At 35.8% G+C, this 18,779-nt stretch overlaps 1 protein-coding gene across 1 annotated transcript in view; it reads right to left on the reverse strand.

Annotated features, from left to right (window-relative positions):
* Positions 1 to 4,107: 4,107 nt before the first annotated feature.
* LOC134531972 (protein takeout-like) overlaps positions 4,108 to 18,779 on the reverse strand; it is a 30,621-nt gene continuing 15,949 nt past the window's right edge. The window contains exons 4-6 of the mRNA XM_063368076.1: positions 16,005 to 16,144; positions 13,124 to 13,273; positions 4,108 to 8,962 (exon numbers count right to left, since the gene is read on the reverse strand). Of these exons, the coding sequence (XP_063224146.1) occupies positions 8,808 to 8,962; positions 13,124 to 13,273; positions 16,005 to 16,144 (445 nt within the window). The 3' untranslated portion in view covers positions 4,108 to 8,807. The remainder of the gene's footprint in view (positions 8,963 to 13,123; positions 13,274 to 16,004; positions 16,145 to 18,779) is intronic.

An 18,779-nucleotide genomic window follows, 5' to 3' on the forward strand; every position in this document is an offset into this window, starting at 1 on the left:
ATCCCCTTTGAAAATAATTAAACAAGTAAAAATTATGCAAAAAGACAGAGGTGCCATTAATATTTTTTTCCCCTTACACTCAAGGAAGCAAAGTTCCAAAGAAATAATTTTAAAACGTCATAATTTAAAAATGCACTTTAATGATATAATAGCAGAACAACCTGTAAAAACCCAAAGCCGAAGTTATTTTAATTTTTAAATTTTAGTACATTCTAATTACATTCTAAAATACAATATTAAGATTTTTATTTTTTAAAAGTGAGCCTGAAATGCACACTTACCTAACAATGAGTGTTGGAACACGCGATTCGTGGCTGATAGAAACTAAGTGACATAAATTAGTATGCGAAATAATTTGCATCCGTATTTGCATCGTGGTTTGCTGAAGTGTTACAAGAGGTCGGTAATTCTAAAGATAATTCTACTTTTTTGGAAAAAATTATTACAAATTAAAATTTTTTATTTCTTTTTAAATTGTTTTTCAGTGATTGTTTAAGTGGGCGTTTTAATACTTTAAATATTTTAGAAATAGTTTACCATTTTAACAAGTACTTAGGTTAAGTTTATATATTAAAAATCTATGATACCATGACAATGGTCGATAAGGTTAAAAAATACTTGAAATATCCTGGTTAGTTGGTAAGGTTAAGTTCACTGCATTGTAAATACTTTAAAATCATTTCAACAAACCTTTCATAAAAATTCTCAAAATTTTTAATTTAGAAAGCCTAACCTACCGTACGCATAATTTTTAGGTACCTACTTAAAAGATGTATAGGTAGTTTAACCCAACCCACCATTATCTCAATACCACAGTAGTTGTTATGCAGCTAAACTAACCACATGTTAAAACATTAAAATGCCAGTAAACAACTTGAATTATCTATGTTAGAGAATAATTACAAAAAGAAAAGCGTTATAAAATCTGAAAATGGAATTTTTTTTTTTTTCATTTCAGAAAATTAGCTTCCCTTCAGAATTACTAAGTGGTTCTTAACAGGTCTGCAGTGTCAGAGCTTCGGGGAAACTTAGTCGAATAATTTCTTATTGAAAGGTTTATTAGGTGGGTGTGCAACTAATTACACAGGTCTACAACCAAAATTTTGATTTTATAAAAGTGGCTAATCTTTATGTTTTTGGGTACGCTGAAACCGAAAATGATGTCCGTTTATCTCCATCACGTACAGTTTTTTTTTCAAAACCATATAACATAGTAGCAGGTGTGTAGCATACCTATAGCTAGAGACCCGGAAATTTTGCGGATTCTTCTGGCCTCAGGATATAATTCAAAGTTATAGGTGTGATCGACCCATGTTTACTTTCCCATTGGTTGATTTCTTATCGAGAAAATTTTTATCCGTGTTATTTGGCACTACCTGATTCGCTTACTTCTCTCCTAGCTGGGCATCATTCGCTCACGGTCGTAGACGGGCGTGTCCAAACAACTGCGTGCCAATCATGAACACAGTGCGAGAGTGTGAAGGTTTTCATTCTAGCTTGCGACTAAATGAATCCGCGAAATTTCCGGGTCTCTACCTATAGCCTATGTATATAATAGACGTGGAAAGTGTAGTGTTTGTTCTCCCTTGAACGTTTGGTAAAATGTGAAACACAATAACATAAAATTACGTAACATACAATACAATATAAAATATACTAAAACAATCAATAAGTAATAAATTCTAATATCACTCACCCTCAGTAGGTTTTGTAGGCATGAAGCTCCAGGCACGACCTGTACAGACAGGAACTGCGATAAATGGACATAATCGGCTGACAGTTTCTAGGTTTTCCCATGTTGAACATTACTAAATATATAATTCCATACACATATCAGAGTGCCAGAGTACACAATCATTCCACTAAAAACGTTTTCTTTTTTCTTGGAAAGTTCTGCGTATAGGACGCTTCAGATGATTCACGATGTAGCATCCAACAATAGTCCGCTAGCAATTCACATTCCACCTTCCTTGATATCTACGTTCCATCTCCTTGATGTCTTGGTGGAACCGTTGGCCTTGTTCTTCACAGACGTTCCCCAAGTTTTCCGGAAAATAGTTCACATGCGAGTGTAAGAAGTGAACCTTTAGACTCATCCTGCAACCTTGTTGTTCAAACGCATGCAACATGCGTTCCACGATACTTCTGTAGTTCGCATCCTTCACGTTACCGAGGAACTTCTCTGCAACCTCCTTGAAACAATTCCAGGCTTCCTTCTCCTTCTAATCCATGGTCAGAACAAGTTATGCATCTGCGATAAGATTTCTGATGTCTGGACCTACAAATATCCCTTCTTTCAGTTTGGCGTCACTTAAACCAGGAAACACGGAGCATAAGTACTTGAAACATGCACCTGCTTGATTGAGAGACTTAACTAATTATTTCTTCAACCCGAGCTTTGTGTGTATAGAGGATGTAGCAGGATATTGTCTGTCAGAAGGAACCAAACTGTCTCTAATGACATTCTTTTCGCCTGGCAACAGAGAATCTCTTGATGACCAGTCTTTTTTGCCAGTGGGAATTTCTGTCACGGCTATCCCAAAACAAGGAAACTTTGTGTACCCATATTGTTGACCTAACAGCATGGTGATTACTTTTAAGTCTCCACAGATCAACCACTTATGCTCATTATCGAATTCTGTCAAGAAGGAAAGCGAAATTTTCGTATGTTTCTTTTAAAGGTACCGATTGGCCAACCGGAACAGAGGCATATGCATTGCCATTGTGTAATAAAACGGCCTTCAGACTTATTTTTGAAGAGTCAATCAATAAACGCCATTGATTTGAGTCGTATTGTACACCAAATTGGCCCATCAGTCCAGGAATGTCTTTACAGTACACAATATTCTCATCCTGTGCAAAGCAAGGCACAAAAACTGTTTCGCAATGTCGATACCATGAAAAAGATTTGCCTGGTTGTAATAAATTTTTGTTTTTAAGGCGGGAGCTAAGTAACTGAGCAGCAACTTTCGAAAGGCAAGATCTCGCACTAAATCGTTCAACTCATGTTGTGAAAAAAGCTGCCGTTCGTTATCTGAACTGTCTGGTTCGAAATCACTGTTTGATTCATAATTTTCTACGTTGGAAGCTTCCACTCTATTTCCCAATCAAGGCTGTCCAAGTCATCAGGAGGCTGAGAAACTGGCAATTCCGGACCATGGGGTACCAGACGACTAGCAGATTCAAGATTAGGGTAGTTAATGAGCTTCTGGTTTTTCGAATTATAACCTTGAACATCACAGGTACAAAACTAACAGTCATTCCCTAATTTTTTTTTTTTTTTTTTTTTGCTCTCTCCACATCATTGGGATGGCAAATCTAAACGATTTTGATTCTCGTTTGTACCACAATCGAAGTTTTTCTATGCAGCTATGGCATACTTTGTGAGGAGCCCACACTTTATCTTGATCACATATTCTTAACCCGAAATATGCATAATATACCTTCTTTATTATTTCGTTGGTATTTCTTGATTGTGTACTCACCACAGATAAAACAGAAGTAGTCTGGACTGGTAACACAACGACGATGAGACATCTTTGACAATTACAGTTTGAAACGCACAAACTTTTGTAACCACTTGCACGCAACTACGTTTATTCACTTCACTAACACAACTCAACTGGCTGACTGTGAGAATGAGCAGCCACATGGGCTCCAAAGTCCAGATTTAACAAGTTTAAACCGGTTTAGCTTCCAACACTGACTGATGAGGACAGATAAGTACGTTCCTGTCTGTACAGGTTGTGCATGGAGCTTCATGCCTGCACCACCCACTGCGAAAGAGTAATGCAATGTAGAAAACGTTCAGTGACAAACGAACACTAGTAGTTACAAGTGTAAAATCTAAAATTTTTTGACACTTTATATATATATATATTTATTTATTCATTTTAATTAGCAGCATTTACGGAAAAACATACACTACTGGTTAAAAGTTAACGAAATACACTATCTTATTTTATTGTATTTATTTTTATTTATTTATTTATTTACTCCCTTATTCATAGTTTAATTTATCAATTAAATTAACTGTGAAAGTCGATACTCTGAAAATTAAAAGCGTCAAAATATTTTTGATCAAGACCCCTGCCAGTATACATTTTTTTTTTCATGTTGCAAAAAATTCATGTTAGTAATCAGCAACGAAGGAGTGAGTAACATTGACCGCTTACCAAGTATCCAGAATCTTACTGATACAGCCCATCCAGTTCACCAGCTTACTCCGAAGTTTGGTTAGTTGATTAACATGCAGCGGTCAGGTCCGCTGCCTTCGAACTTCGCGCTTCGCCGCGGGCGTCGGCGCATCTTCCCCTCCCTCCTTTCCCCTCCTAGTGCTGTGTATTGCTTCTCGCCTCCCCTCCTGGGGTTGGCGCATGCGCGCTGTGCCGCGCCGATTTAATATAAGCAGCTGGCAGGGTTTTATTCGGGCTTGTCGATCCTACTTCTCCAGCTTCATTAGCTTCTTCTGTCAGTCACGAGCACGTAGTCAGCTAGTCTTATTTTTTAACGACGTGTGAGAGCGTCCTCGAGGGGGGGGGGGAAAGCATGTAAGTGTATTCTTTCTTGTGAGTGAGGCGGTGGCCCTTGCCTTAATGTAACTTGAACGTTTTGGCTGTCTTGTTTAAATTCTCTTTCGGTCGCCACCTAGAAAATTATGTTTCGATTAACTTCTCTGCCGTTTGTGCTTTTGTGTGTTCAGTAATTTTTATCAGGTAGTAACTGTTCTCCCCCGAGACGTCGACGTTGTAAACTTATAACAGTATGTAAACTTTCTCGCGAGTATTAATTGGCGGCTCACGTATTTTCTTTGCCTTCAGATTCAATGTAATTTTTTGCGTTTGCCTTGTGTGGACACATCGGCCCTTTTGATGGTCCGTATAGGGACCATACCACTGTTATGCAGATGTGACTTGCGTTGTTCATGGCCTTGATAGTTGTAATGTTCGTCTACCTATATTAATTTAAATTGGTTTTAATTTGTTTAAGGCAAACGTATTTTCTGGAGTCTGTATACCAAATTTCTATGTAATATTATTCACAGACAGTATAACTTATTGTTATTGTATTACCGTCAGTATTATGTATTGTGTACCTTAAGTAGGCTTCTCGCCTAATTAAACGAAAACCGTTTAATAAATAATTATGTAATTGAAATAATCTGTCATTTTGCTGTCCCTGTTCACAGACACATTTCCTTAGTCCATGCCATGCTATGGCCCCTCTATCCTTGTAGAAAGATAAGCTTTCAAACATTCTTTAATTTTTTAATATCACCACCGTAGTGTACACCAATAAATGACAGGTTACGATTTAAGACCATAAATTTCTCACAAGTCTGTTATTTTTATTTCGGGGAGTAATAAATTACTTCTCAGAAATAATAAATCAAGTTCCTATCAGATTTTCTCTAATGTTGCGGTTTTACCTGTACCTGCACTTTACCAAAACATATCCCATAAAAAATCTTAAGAATGCAGATGACATACTCAGATAAAAATAATTTTAGCAAAAAAAAATACATAAATACATAAAATTCTGGCTTGTACTAGAACTCTATCTTGTTCACCATATTCATCATAATTTTATCTTCATAATCTTCATCTTCATCTTCATCAGTAATGGTTAAAAACCACATATCATAAACAGTATATATTGGCAACCTATCTGAAGTGATTTCTTGCCAAAACTTTAAGGGTCCCGCCTACCTGGGCACACATACGGTGTGCAGAGCTTCAGGAAAAACAACGCGATTTCAAAACTACTCAAGATAACCGAGTGGGGCCTATACGCCTGATAAAAGAACCAGTTTTTTCCATTTTACAAAAAAAGGTTGTCAAATTGGATAATTTTATTTTTACTTTCGTATTTCCTCGTGAACAAATCTAAAAATTTTGCTTTACACGTATGTTTGTCATATTGTTTATGATTTTATTAAGTAAGGTGCCTGACGTGATATCAATATCATTACTCTAGTCTAATAAACCTCGCCTAAACCAGCACTTATAATCTTAATCATTGAAACTTTTAAGATGTATTTTTACCTAAACCATTAATTAATTAAAACTAGAATTTATTTTTATCCTTGACTAAGCTTTTGGCCGAGTACCTACTAAGCTAAAATAAATCAACATACAGTAGTATTTTGTAGGAATAAAAAGTAACAAAAATTAACCTTGTGAGTTACTTTATATGTTTTACATATTAATATCATGACATAAATATTCTTTATTGCCTCAGTTTTTAAATATTAATTTCGCTCATATTGTTAAATAAAAAAAAGATATACAGTCCAGTGGAGAATTTTTGGATAGACCATTCAAATGCGATGTAGTTTAATGTCAAGACGTTAGTTATTATTAAATATTCTACAATAAGACACAAAATAAATTTTAATTTGATGTACAATATTATGGATTATTGTTTAGTTCGCTAATGGTATTAGGTTCCTTAGGAAATTAGGTAGGCAGGGAGCTAACGCAAACAATGTTTGGTAAATTTTGTAATTTATATGTTTAAAGAAAATACAAGGATATTTTTCAGTAAAATGCTCGAAATCCATGAAAGGTTTTTTTTTGCAAGATAGAATAAACAGCTATATTACTAGATATATATTTTTGTACTATTACATAATACATACATTTATTGGAAATAGGCACTCAAAAACTCAAAGAAGGGATTTCTAATAAAAATGATAATCATAAAACATTATTTAATTTTTATTTCATTAAAGTTACAGGTTTCATAATTTTTTTTTCATAATGATTTAATAGCCTTTATCATAGATTCTTCACAGAATAAAAGATTCTTTGCATTTTTTTTTTTAATTTTCATCCTTTAGATGAAGGTTACTTAAAATCAGCTACAAAACTTACATTTTACGCTAAAACGATCAAAAAATTAATTAAGTACATTTTACTGCTAACTTATACTAAGCTGGTCAACATATTAAAGGACAGCTTGTCCAGAAACCAGTATCACAATATAAAATGTCACCAACGCCCTTAAGTACAGGTATGCAGTGGTAGTACTATTTGTTTTCCTCTGAAATGAATGTACCTGCATTTTAATGTATCTATATCAGTAATAAATGTCCACAAGCTTGGTTTCAATAGCAAAAAATTTTGATGCAAATGTTATTTGTTAAACATTATTGTATTGCTTTCCATTATTAAGTTTGGTGTAAGAGATTGAGTTAGGTACATGAAAGGCGGAAATATAGTAGCTGAAAATTTGCATTCAGCACAGGTTGATCATTTTTTAACGTCACCAACTTAAGTCGCGTGAAGGTGAAAGAATGAAAACATGTACACTTTTAAAATTCCTTGCTGATATAGTGAATGGAAGCGACCGATACAAGAGCCACTGTCGACCTACATCAGTAGAGGCTATGTCGAGACAATGGTAGTGCTAGATTAGCGATCTGGCTGGATAATCAAACATCAATATATAGTCCAGAAGTACAAAAAAAAATTGCAGTTTATTGCGGAAACATAAAAATAAACTTGGTTGAACTGCAAATAAGTTGAGTTTTAAAAAAAAATGTTCCTGGCTTAGCTCAGTGCCTATTACGAAAAAGCTAGTTTCTTTGACGTTAAAAGACTATCTAGGCAGTCCTCTAGAGTCTTCAATGTCCGCAGCTTTTAGACAAATATTTCAGTTCAACCGAAAAATACTTCGTTTTTTGTTTTTAAATCTCGACTTAATCAAGCAATTCAATTTTTTTTTTTTTCATTTTCAGTGCCTTTAGGGCAACCTAGGAAGGTGTGTCGTTTATAAATAACGGAAACCCGCTAGGTAGCTTAAATTAGCCGGAAACGAGCTACCACAAAAATATATATATATATGCATTCGCCGATTATCTTAGCATAATTGGGATGATACTGATACGAAAGTCTTTGTTTTGGTGAAAAATGGATAAACACTTAAGTGTTAAATGTTTTGAAAAAAGTTTATAATAGATATTAGATACTTTGTGTCCATGATTAGAATCTCTTCTTCTGCAAAAAAAAAGTAATGTCATGAAACAAATACTGGCACAAATTAAACGACAAATTAAGGGACAAAAAAAAGTACATTAACAACGTGAAAAATAAAATTTATTTAGCAGTAATGGCTCGATCAAGGGTGTATTGCGCAACGCGCCGAACCGGAGAACGCTGGATTGGAAAAGCCCAGACTGCAGATTGTTCCGACCTACGGCCAGCATTCTCACGTTCCCCTCCCACACATGCGCCCCATCAGGGTAGGGTGGGAGAAATTCCCAGTTGGTTTCATACATTCCAGAGCAATAAATTCAAACGGAACGGCTAGGGATCACTCCCTTTTTGACGTGATAACGTCTTAATAAATCGACGAACGCCGGCTGCACGCACGAAAAAATCGTCACGTTCCGCCTGAGCCGAGCGTGCCGAGAACCGGCCAAACCATCGTGCGAGAAAATCTTCCATAATATCAAACAGGTTTAAGGTGGGGCTTTTTTTAACCAATTGTTCGTGAATTTATTCAAACAAATTATTTAAAATTAAATTTTTGAAAAAAAAAAACTGTAAATAATATTTGAAAATTAAAAAGTATGCAATTTTTTTTATCAATGTTTTCTTATGACTTTATCACGTAAAATTGTCGTCCGCGAACCGACTTTACAGACAACCCCCCCTTTTTTTTTGATCGGGAAGGTATTAGAGCTTCGGCAATGACCAGACTGCAGCAGGAGACATTCAGATCCGGAGAGAGGTTATCTGCGGGTTGCTCCCCCTCTTCCAGCCGGGAGTGGTGGTGTTGGTGGGGGAAGGAGGGGCGGTCCCTCACTCCTGCGGGAACAGCGCCGAGTAGGGCACGCTCTGGAACACCTTGTTCGCGACGCCGGTCATGACGCGGTCCCAGCCGCCCTCCACGTACGGCAGCAGCACGCCGTACACCAGCGGCCAGAACTGGTTGGCGAAGCGCAGCGCCGCCTCGTCTGCACGGGGAAAAAACAAACAAAACACGCCGCCGCGCCGTCAAACACAGCCGTATCCTGAAACCAGCACCGCGACGTGAAACCTCATCAACTCCCTCAAGCACAGGTGTGCAGTGGTACTATTATATATTCCCCCCCCCCTTTCCTGAAACCAACACGACTGCATTTGAATGTACCTACATCATTAATAGGTAGAGACCCGGAAAGTTCGCGGATTCTTCTGGCCTCAGGATAGAATTCAATGTTATAGGTGTGCTCGACCCATGTTTACTTTCCCATTGGTTGATTTCTTAGCGAGAACATTTTTATCCTTGTTATTTGGCACTACCTGATTCGCTTACTTCTCTCCTAGCTGGGCATCATTGGCTCACGGCCGTAGAGGGGCGTGTCCAAACAACTGCGGTCCAATCATGAACACAGTGCGAGAATGCGAAGGTTTGCATTCTAGCTTGAGACTAAATGAATCAGCGAATTTTTCCGGTCTCTTATCATTAATAGATTGTACCCGTGCTTGATTTCAATAGAAAAAAATGTTATTTGTTAAACGTTATTTTATTGTTTTTCATTATTATTTTTAATGTAAGAGCTTGAGTTACGTGAAAGGTGAAAATCTAGTAGCTGAAAATTTTTAAATTATAACGTGCAGCACATATTTTATCTTTATATTTAACGCCACCAACTGAAGTCGCGTGAAGGTGTAAGAATAGAAACATGCACACTGTTAAACTTCCTTGCTGATAGGGTGGAAGAGGCGTCCGATACAAGAGCAAGTTTCAACCTACTTCAGTAGAATCAATTTCGGGACAACAGTGGTGCCGGATTAGCGATCTGGCTGGATAATCAACATCAATATAGAGTTAAGTAATACAAAAAAAAACTACTGTTAATTATTGCAGAAACACGGTAATCAACTTGGTTGAAAAGCAAATGGTGAGTTCTCACGTATTTCAAGTCACCTCTAACAAGCGGTGGTGTAATGGCAAGCTGCGATATAGCTGAAGTCACTTCCTTCCAGTACACCCCATGGAGTCAGGAATTGCCAGGAGAGAGCTTTATTTCAAGAAATTTAAGTCAGTTTTAATTCACCACGGGACCTTCAAGACTACAGATGCCTTCAATTTATTCCCAAAAAAGTTATCTAAACTTTGGAACAAAACCAATACCCATGCCACGTGATGGTGGCCTTAACAAGTGTAGGCTCTGAAAATATGTTTGTTCCTATTAAAGTTTGTATCGGTAGATAAGTATGTTACAAATTTAAATTTCATTAATATGATTCAATGTACTAGAATGCTTTACAATACTAATCGTGAACAATATATAAAATCTAGCCTTTAATACACGGATAAAAAAAATGTGTGTGTTGAAAAGTTGGTGTATAGTAAGTAACTGGTAATGTAGGTCTACTTTGGCTACAAGTGTATGTTGAGTCAAAAAAATAAATTTGATATTTTCTGCTAAGAATCCTGGACATTTTACAATCAAATCCAGTTGTTTTTCGAACACTGTGGAAAAAAAGCGTAGAGAATAAATGTATTGTTCTCAGACGTTCAATGAAATCGCTAGACATCGTTTCCTGAAAGGTTCTTGCGCCTGGAATATATACGGCTCGCAACGCTGCAGACAGCTGCGTTCTGCCTATCTCTCAGGCAAATTAACTGACGATTTTCTACTTTCTACCGCAGAGCCAAGCGAAGGGTCGGATAACCACTAAGAAATAATGATGTCATTGTGATTTGTCACAAACTATGTGACAAGACGAACGATACTAACAACTTTCAATTTACTTTATGCTAGCTGGTGCATGCACATTTAAATTTCGACAATAAGTCTAGAGGCCCTGTCGTACTGACAAATATTTGTCTCCAAATATATTTGACAATAGAGTTAGAAGGGTACTATTGGACCGATAATTGCTTAAAATTTTGTCCTTCAAATAAATTTTGGTCAGTTAACCTAAAATATGTTTTAAATCATGTCACACTATCAAAGTTTATATTTAGTCTGAGCTAACTATGAATTCTCAATTTTCAACTCAAGTTGAAATTAAATTATACATCATATTACTGAGTGAAATTTTTTTAAGTTGTTATATGATTTTTGGGAATTTATTAACTTTGCAAATATATTTAGACTCGATGCACATCAATACTCGTTACATAATTAAATAACTGTTCATTAATTTTTAAGAATTATATACACGTAAGTTAATTTTTTACATATAGCATGATTTCACACACTACATTCATTCTAACATAATTGTAGTTATTTCATCTTTATAAAAAAATTTTATTCGTCCATGTGTTCTCTGCCATGTCAAGGATTCGCTTTGACGGACACGGACGTCATTTCCGATTTCACTTGGCACGATTTTGATTGAATGATCCCATTCACCATCTAACATATTATTTTAGAACACGTCCTATCTAAAAGCATATTTTATGGAAACTCAAGTCATCCAACGTGTCAAACAAACATGGCTGCCCTAGGGACATTTTCAGTGACGTCATAAACCTTCCAGCTTTATTTGTCATAACATGTTGGAGAGTGTTTGAAGCGAAAGTTTGACAGTGTGACAGAGCCGTAAGGGGCATTTATTAAACCGTTTCTTAGAGTTTTATTAAATCAGGAAGCTTTTAAATTGCTTTAAAGTTATACAGTGAGTGTTGGCTAGATGTGCCATAGGTTACCTACCCACAAGATATTTCTTAGGGTATCGTATTGCTGTAACGTTTCGTCGACAAAGAAGTTTTAAGAGACTGAAACAGTGTACAAGGTCAGGTAATTTAGAGAAAATATTGGACCATGGACTATTCTAAAGAACCATGCCAACGTTTGCCTGGAAAATGATGTAGGAGAATCATGGAAATCATAATTCAGAATGGATGGAGTTTGATTCGAACCAAAGTTCAGAATACAATACATATGTCGTGCGAACGTGGAGATTTTATGGGCGTGCAAACTATGAATTCGTAAATGTTAAGTTGGTCTTACAAATAAAAAATAAAAAAAGCGCGCCACAGAACATAGATGATGTGCAAAAGGTTTGATCACTATAGTTTTAAAACTACTAACTCAAAGCTGCGTATAGTACAGTAAAGTAAATAATAGTCAAGTAATGTGCCTCGGATGAAAATGTACTACGTTAAGGACACAAGAAACATTTCTTTGGCAGGAGTTGGGAAATGTTCGTTTTTATCCAACATTGTAATGGCAAAAATTTGCCATTGAAATTACAATCATCAGGTACTTACGATTTTTAAAAAAATAATAATCTTTATTAAGTGAATAAGCGTAGCAAAATAAATAAATCAATAGAAACTAAATAATACTTTTTGTAGTTTCTTAAATTATCTTGACTAAAACTATTACCTCAAAGTCTATCACCAAATTAAACTTATATTAATATTTGATTCAAGTAACTGGTCTCTGTTGTTATATATATTGTTTTAATTTATGTATATATACAGTACACTCCCGATTATCCGCGAAATTAAGTGGCAGTGCCACCGCGGATAGTGAAAATCGCGTATAATCCACAAAAGAGCCGAAAATGGGAAACAAAAAAGGAAACATTAATTTCAACTTAAAAATATAGACCTTTAAACAGTAAAGTTACAATTAACAGCAAAAAATTTAAATGATGCTAAAATTTTAGTATTTTACTGAATAATTAACATACAATACTACATTTCAGTAATGGAACATAAACGTGTTCAACCATAAAACTAGAAAAAAAGTGCGACAGAGACAAAATTAGCAACGCATGCCAGCCTACTGCGTGAGTTCCGAGGACTGTGGCGTTTTACTGTATACTGCACACAATACACTCGTCAGTAGAGTACAAAATTTCCTCACTTGTAATAAAATACAGATTTACATATGTACTGTATTTTTTCGTAGCATGCGCGGATAATCCGCACCGTGGATCATCCACCCGCGGATAATAGGGAGTTTACTGTACATAAATTAAAATGTTCTCACATCAAGTCAACAGATGACAGCTTCACTGTGAAATTGCATTAGCTGAAATCAACGCATGAGAATTCAGTCGTGAAATGATTTAGTTCAGCTGTTGTGCACAGTCTTGCGCGCATAGATGCAGTGACGCCAGCTGCAGTGACGCCAGCTGCGGTTTCGTTCTGACCGCGGAGAACTCACTGAGCTCCGGTGAGCCGGTGAAGAGATCCGAGGCGTACACCTTCATGTCGCCGACCTCGGGCCTCATGGTGAAGTGGTCCAGCCGCAGGTACGCCTCCCCGTCTCGGTCCTCCACGTGTCCCGTCAGCTTCCACGTGGCCGCCACGTCACCTGCGGACACGTGTCCAAACTGATCACCCTCTCCCACTCCATTACCTGGAGGCCGGTCCGGACACGCCTGGCGCGAAACTGCTGCGAGCCTCGCGGTCGCCGAGCTCCGCAGCGAATCTTCAAAGTCAGTCATTCCACAATCCCCGTCAAAACTTACTATTGACAAGTCTCATATACAAACAACCTAATGTTCTATTAAATATACACTATTTTAACCAACAGGATCATAACCAATAATTAGGGACACCTGTATTTCGCGATTTCATTTCATGTCGAGGTATTTCACAAAACACTGTGGCATTTTTCTAAGAGTCATGGCAAATTGTGAGGGTGCAGCAGTACGGTGACCACATTCTCATTGGCCCCGTCAAGAGCGGGACGACACCTCTCACCGACCTCAGCCAATAACCACAGGAGAAAAGCTACAGAATTTTGTGAAATACCTTGACACGAAATGTATTCGCCAAATACAGGTGTCCCTAACAATTATACATATGTGGCCACTGAGCAAGTCAAAATTACAGTAAGACAGTTTTTACGTTATTGAAACAACAGTTCATAGTAAAACAATTACATTTAAAGGAGTTGGCACCAAACGAAACTCAATTTTTTACATGTGACGTTACTCTAACAAACACTCGATAGGCACAAAAACAGCCTGGTATGGCTAGGATGCTAGACACATTTTGCTGCTTTTTTTTTTGTTGCCTAAAACAGACCTGTCGTTATTGCCAACGACATGTGAACCTTTTTTACTCAGGAGTTCAACATCCCTCAGGTGTCTCCCCCTCCTCATCAAGATTTCAAAAAGCAGTCAAAAATTCCATATAATTCTGTTAAAACAAGTGTCCTGCCAAATCCACAACTCTGCCCGGCAAATTAAATATTTTTATGTTGAATTTATTTGGATAGCACAGATAAAAATCTGGGGGGAAAAAATTGTTAAATGGCTATATGTGGCCTGTTCGTGAATGATTCTGGTATTAATATTTGAGCTATATCCAGCTGCATATTTGTTTCGATTGGAATTTACATAAGGAAAGACTGTTTTGGTTTTTTGAAAGTATGCGGATTCTTTTATTCATTTCAAATGTTATGTCTATTATATTTTATGCATGAAGTTAACTTTTGCTTACTATGTGCTATCAACTGTCAAGGAAAGATATTTTAAACATTGACACATTTTTTTTAAATATTTGTTCAACAATGTGTAAAATGTAATATATATTAATTTAAGAATAAAATAATCTTAAATCTTCATGTTTTTTTAATGTGAAATATTTATTGAATTTAATAAAAAAACATATTTACAAAATATTTTATAACCTCAATGATGCACCAACTACGTAAATGTCCACCACGACAAATAATTACGTTATGACAGTAGTTCTGACAGAAAATAATCCATTCAGTCACGGACTCAAAATAATTATACTGAGAAGCTTGAAAAAGGGGTAAAAATACTTATTTAGTCAATAAGCTGTTGCGTCTAACCACTGCACTTAGGTCAAGTCCAGTGCATAAGTCAAATACAGTAGTTGCTCCTTCATTTTTGACATATATTAATTATATTAGCTGATATAAATTGGAGTATGGATGTGTGTATATTCGACTTAGGTCCGGGATTTTATTGTAAATGGTTGCATACATCACGGCTGTTAGCATGGCTGTCTGTTGCATTGACTGAATTGTGGCCAATGACACAGCTTAAAAGAAGAAGAGTCTGATTGAAGTGCACAGGAAAACCAACGATGGCGAAGGGATCGTTTGGGGAAACCTTTGGATATTCGCGAGAGAAGAAAATTTAATTATTATTATTATTATTATTATTATTATTATTATTATTATTGATGGGTTGGATCGCTATAGTTCGCAAAAAAAAAGAACTTTGTGACCTTTATGAAAGGATATGAAACAAGTTGGGATGCTGCTGGGTTGTAGGCACGGTCGCAGCACCGGCTTACAAAACCTGGTGGTAATTGTTGGAACCAGCCCAACCAACCATCTCATTCCTACCCATCTCTCTGAATCATAAAGGCATTAGTCTATGGAGTGGATGTCTGTGTTTAAGTTTAAGTCACTGATGTAAGCAATTGGTTAGCAAAACAAACCGTGCTGTCAAAATAGGCTAATGGTTTAAGTTTTTGGAAAAGATTTAGAGGAAGCCCCTCGGAAGAATCTGACTCGAGACATGAACATAGCAGTTTTTTGTTGTTGTTTTTTTAGTTTTTAAATTAATTTATTTCAGCAATAAAATACACAGTTACAAAGAACACAACAGAAAAGAAAATAGCACGCTCCAGCTGACTCAGGTCTTTCGTTATTAAAAATAAATACACGATAAAAGAAAAAAAAACACAAAAGTACAATAAATATCATCATTATAAATTCCAGGAAAAAGTATTGAAAAACCCAGAGCACAGCAAGTAAATAGTGAACAGTGACGAATTAAAAAACGACCCGAAGTAATGAAAGAAAGATGGAGGGTCGGAAAAACAAAATTAAAAGGCAGTTCGCCAACTTGCTTTCAGATGGGAGGATTAAAGAATTGACTCTGGGGGCCAAAATAGCGGCAGACAAAGGGAAGAAACAAGCTGCGTAAGGTAAACAACCCCCTTGCGGGAGAGAGACCTAAGCAACCGAACAGGCAACAGGTCAGCGCCGACAGCTTTGCCGCACACGGCAGAGATTGCCAACACCCGCCCCGGAGCCGGCACCATGCTGTACTCACTCATGCTGATGTTGAAGACGCCGTTGCCCCTGATGGGGAACACCACCACCTGGCCGTTGGCCTTGTAGGCGCCCTCTATGAAGATCTCCGGGAACTTCACGTCCACCTCCATGTAGAAGTCGGTGGCGTTGGCGAAGGACCTGGGGCACAGATCACAAGTCGCGACACAAGGTAACATCCGCTCCACACTTGGAACATTTCAAAGCAAAGTCACGCGACACCTTACCTCTTCGCCAGGTATTATGGGGGTAATTCATGGAATTTTTTTTAAATTATGCATGCATTAATTTTTTAATGTTTTTAATAAAAATATTTTTGGATCATAACTGTTGTTGGCTAAAACTTTAATTAGATTTTGGAATCCCAACAATACTTGTAAAAAAATTGGCGCGAGTTACACATTAAGTTTAAACTACTTTATATCAAATTATTTTTTTTCTTTTCTTCTCAAGTGCATCATTTGTAAATTTCAATACCTGAAACTTGATTGGTATCATTTTAGAACTTGTAGCTTGTTATTAACAGATGGAATTCCAAGTGTAAAAATGCATTTTTTTTTCGGTCTCTTAATTATTTACTGATTTAAAATAAGTCTTAAAAATTTCTTACAATAATCAAAATAAAGTAGTAAAATTATGTTATATGAATTAAAATTCAACAGAAATAAAAAAAAATTGTCAAATGCATTGTGAACTTAAACTTAGACGAAAAATTGGGAGATTTTTATAAACTCAAAGACGCCGCAAACTCGGACCACAATGACACACGATTTTGACTGTGAAACAAATTACTGTAGAGGTGGCACAAAAATATAACTCTTTACTCGCAAAAAGGACTTAGGCTCGAGTCTTCATAAAGCTATACATATTAAAGTTTTCTATATGTTACCTCATTACGCCAGGAAATCAATGGGATAGTTACTACATGTTGGTAGCATATAATTTTTGGATTGCAGAAAAAAGGAGTAATGCGATGACAGGATGGAAGATACAGAGGTGCACCATAGTGAAAACCGATAATTTATGCGCATTACCAAAAATTTAGTTGATATTACAACCGCCATATTGCTAAGAGAAAATTTCCAAGTGGTTTACTTGCGACCTTTGGTTTCTGCGGCTTCACTTTCGGTAACAAATGCTCCATTTTAACAGTTCCAATGTTGTTGGGTATTTTGATACCATAATAAAAGGTGTTCGGTTGTCCCTGCCCTAGAACTTATTATACTGTTGGCTAGCATGTTACAAACCAATAAATAAAATAATACAGTCAAAACCAGCATTGTTGCATGCATTAAAAATTAGTCAATCCTCCGCATTGTAAGAATAATTCAAAGAACGTAGAGTACTGTAGTTGTGTCGCTTGCATCTAGTCTTTTTTTAGTATGACACGATAAGATAAAGCAAATTTTCTTAAAATATGTTCTTATATATTAATTTAATATTTTTAATTTAAATTCTTTTATTAATATCTCATAATTATTGTCAATGAAACTAGGTTTGATAAATGAAATATAAAATAATGGAAATTTGGCCTCCCAAAAACATGTGTAAGAAACATTGACTATATTACTCCGTTTTCAAAAGACGTTTAGAGAAGCGCCAATATTTGATCATAAACTATTTGCTCCAAAAATTGCTCGTTAATAAAATCTTGTTATTTGTATCCTCAGATAATATCTAAAATGTATTCTTAAATGCAGCAGTCATGCATTTAGAAATGATTTTAAACCAAAAGACCGTAAATTAAACAATTTACAAATTTATGGTGTTTGGTGGAACTTGACTGCATCCGCGCTTGGAAACATTTATTATTTTTTTTGTTTTTTTATTTTTATTCTTAGGTTTGACATCAGTGTTATTATTATTATTTTCATAGTTTGTGACAGGAAGCATAGAACGTATAGTGTATGTTGGTAAATTAAACCTTCTAAACACATACGTGTACAAAAATGTAAGCTAAATTAGTGTTCGTGACGTATCTGTAACTTCTATACATAACCCATTCAATCTTTATTCACATTAAGATACCACCTTAGCTATAAAACACATTTGAAGCAAAAGTTAAAAATATTATTTTTTCGAAAATTTGTAAACTAGTAAGTCTGAACGTTGTACAAAAATAAGTCATAGAAATGCAAATTCCAAGATAACAGTAGTCTTTAAACTACGTTTTTGACGTAACTGTTATCTAGTAATATATGAAAGAGTAGAACCATCATGAGCGTAAACTATGCGGGATTGAGTGAAATGACTTAGAAATAGTAGGTAGTAACCAAGGATTTGAATTGTTACATTTAGGGTTTTTAAACCTTAAAAAATTAATAAAATAGAATATTAAAAACCTAAAATAATATGTGGAACTAAATAATTTCATTTTATTTATAACATATTTTTTAATCTCATATAACCAAAACAGCCTAATAACGCGTGTTCTTGGAACAGTATTAAAAATAATAAACCTTTTATAAAATAGTATATTATTATTTTCTCTACATTTTTCGTGTAAAACACTTGGAGCATAACATCTCAATTTTAATTTTAACAGTACACTCAAACTTTTTATTTTGTATTCTTTTAAATGCTTTGAAATAAATATTCTACGAATATTAGCACGTCATGCCAATTGAATCGGCACATGCTAAAAGAGCCTCAGTCACAAAAAGTAGCAACATGAGTTAAGCATGCAAATCGCATGTTCTGGAATAGCTTCAACTATCTATGCTAAAAGGGATTTAGTCACACGTGCGGGTTAGCTAATATTAGCTAGGGAAATTCT

Source organism: Bacillus rossius, chromosome 5 (assembly GCF_032445375.1).
Source record: "Bacillus rossius redtenbacheri isolate Brsri chromosome 5, Brsri_v3, whole genome shotgun sequence".
Classification (NCBI taxonomy): domain Eukaryota; kingdom Metazoa; phylum Arthropoda; class Insecta; order Phasmatodea; family Bacillidae; genus Bacillus; species Bacillus rossius.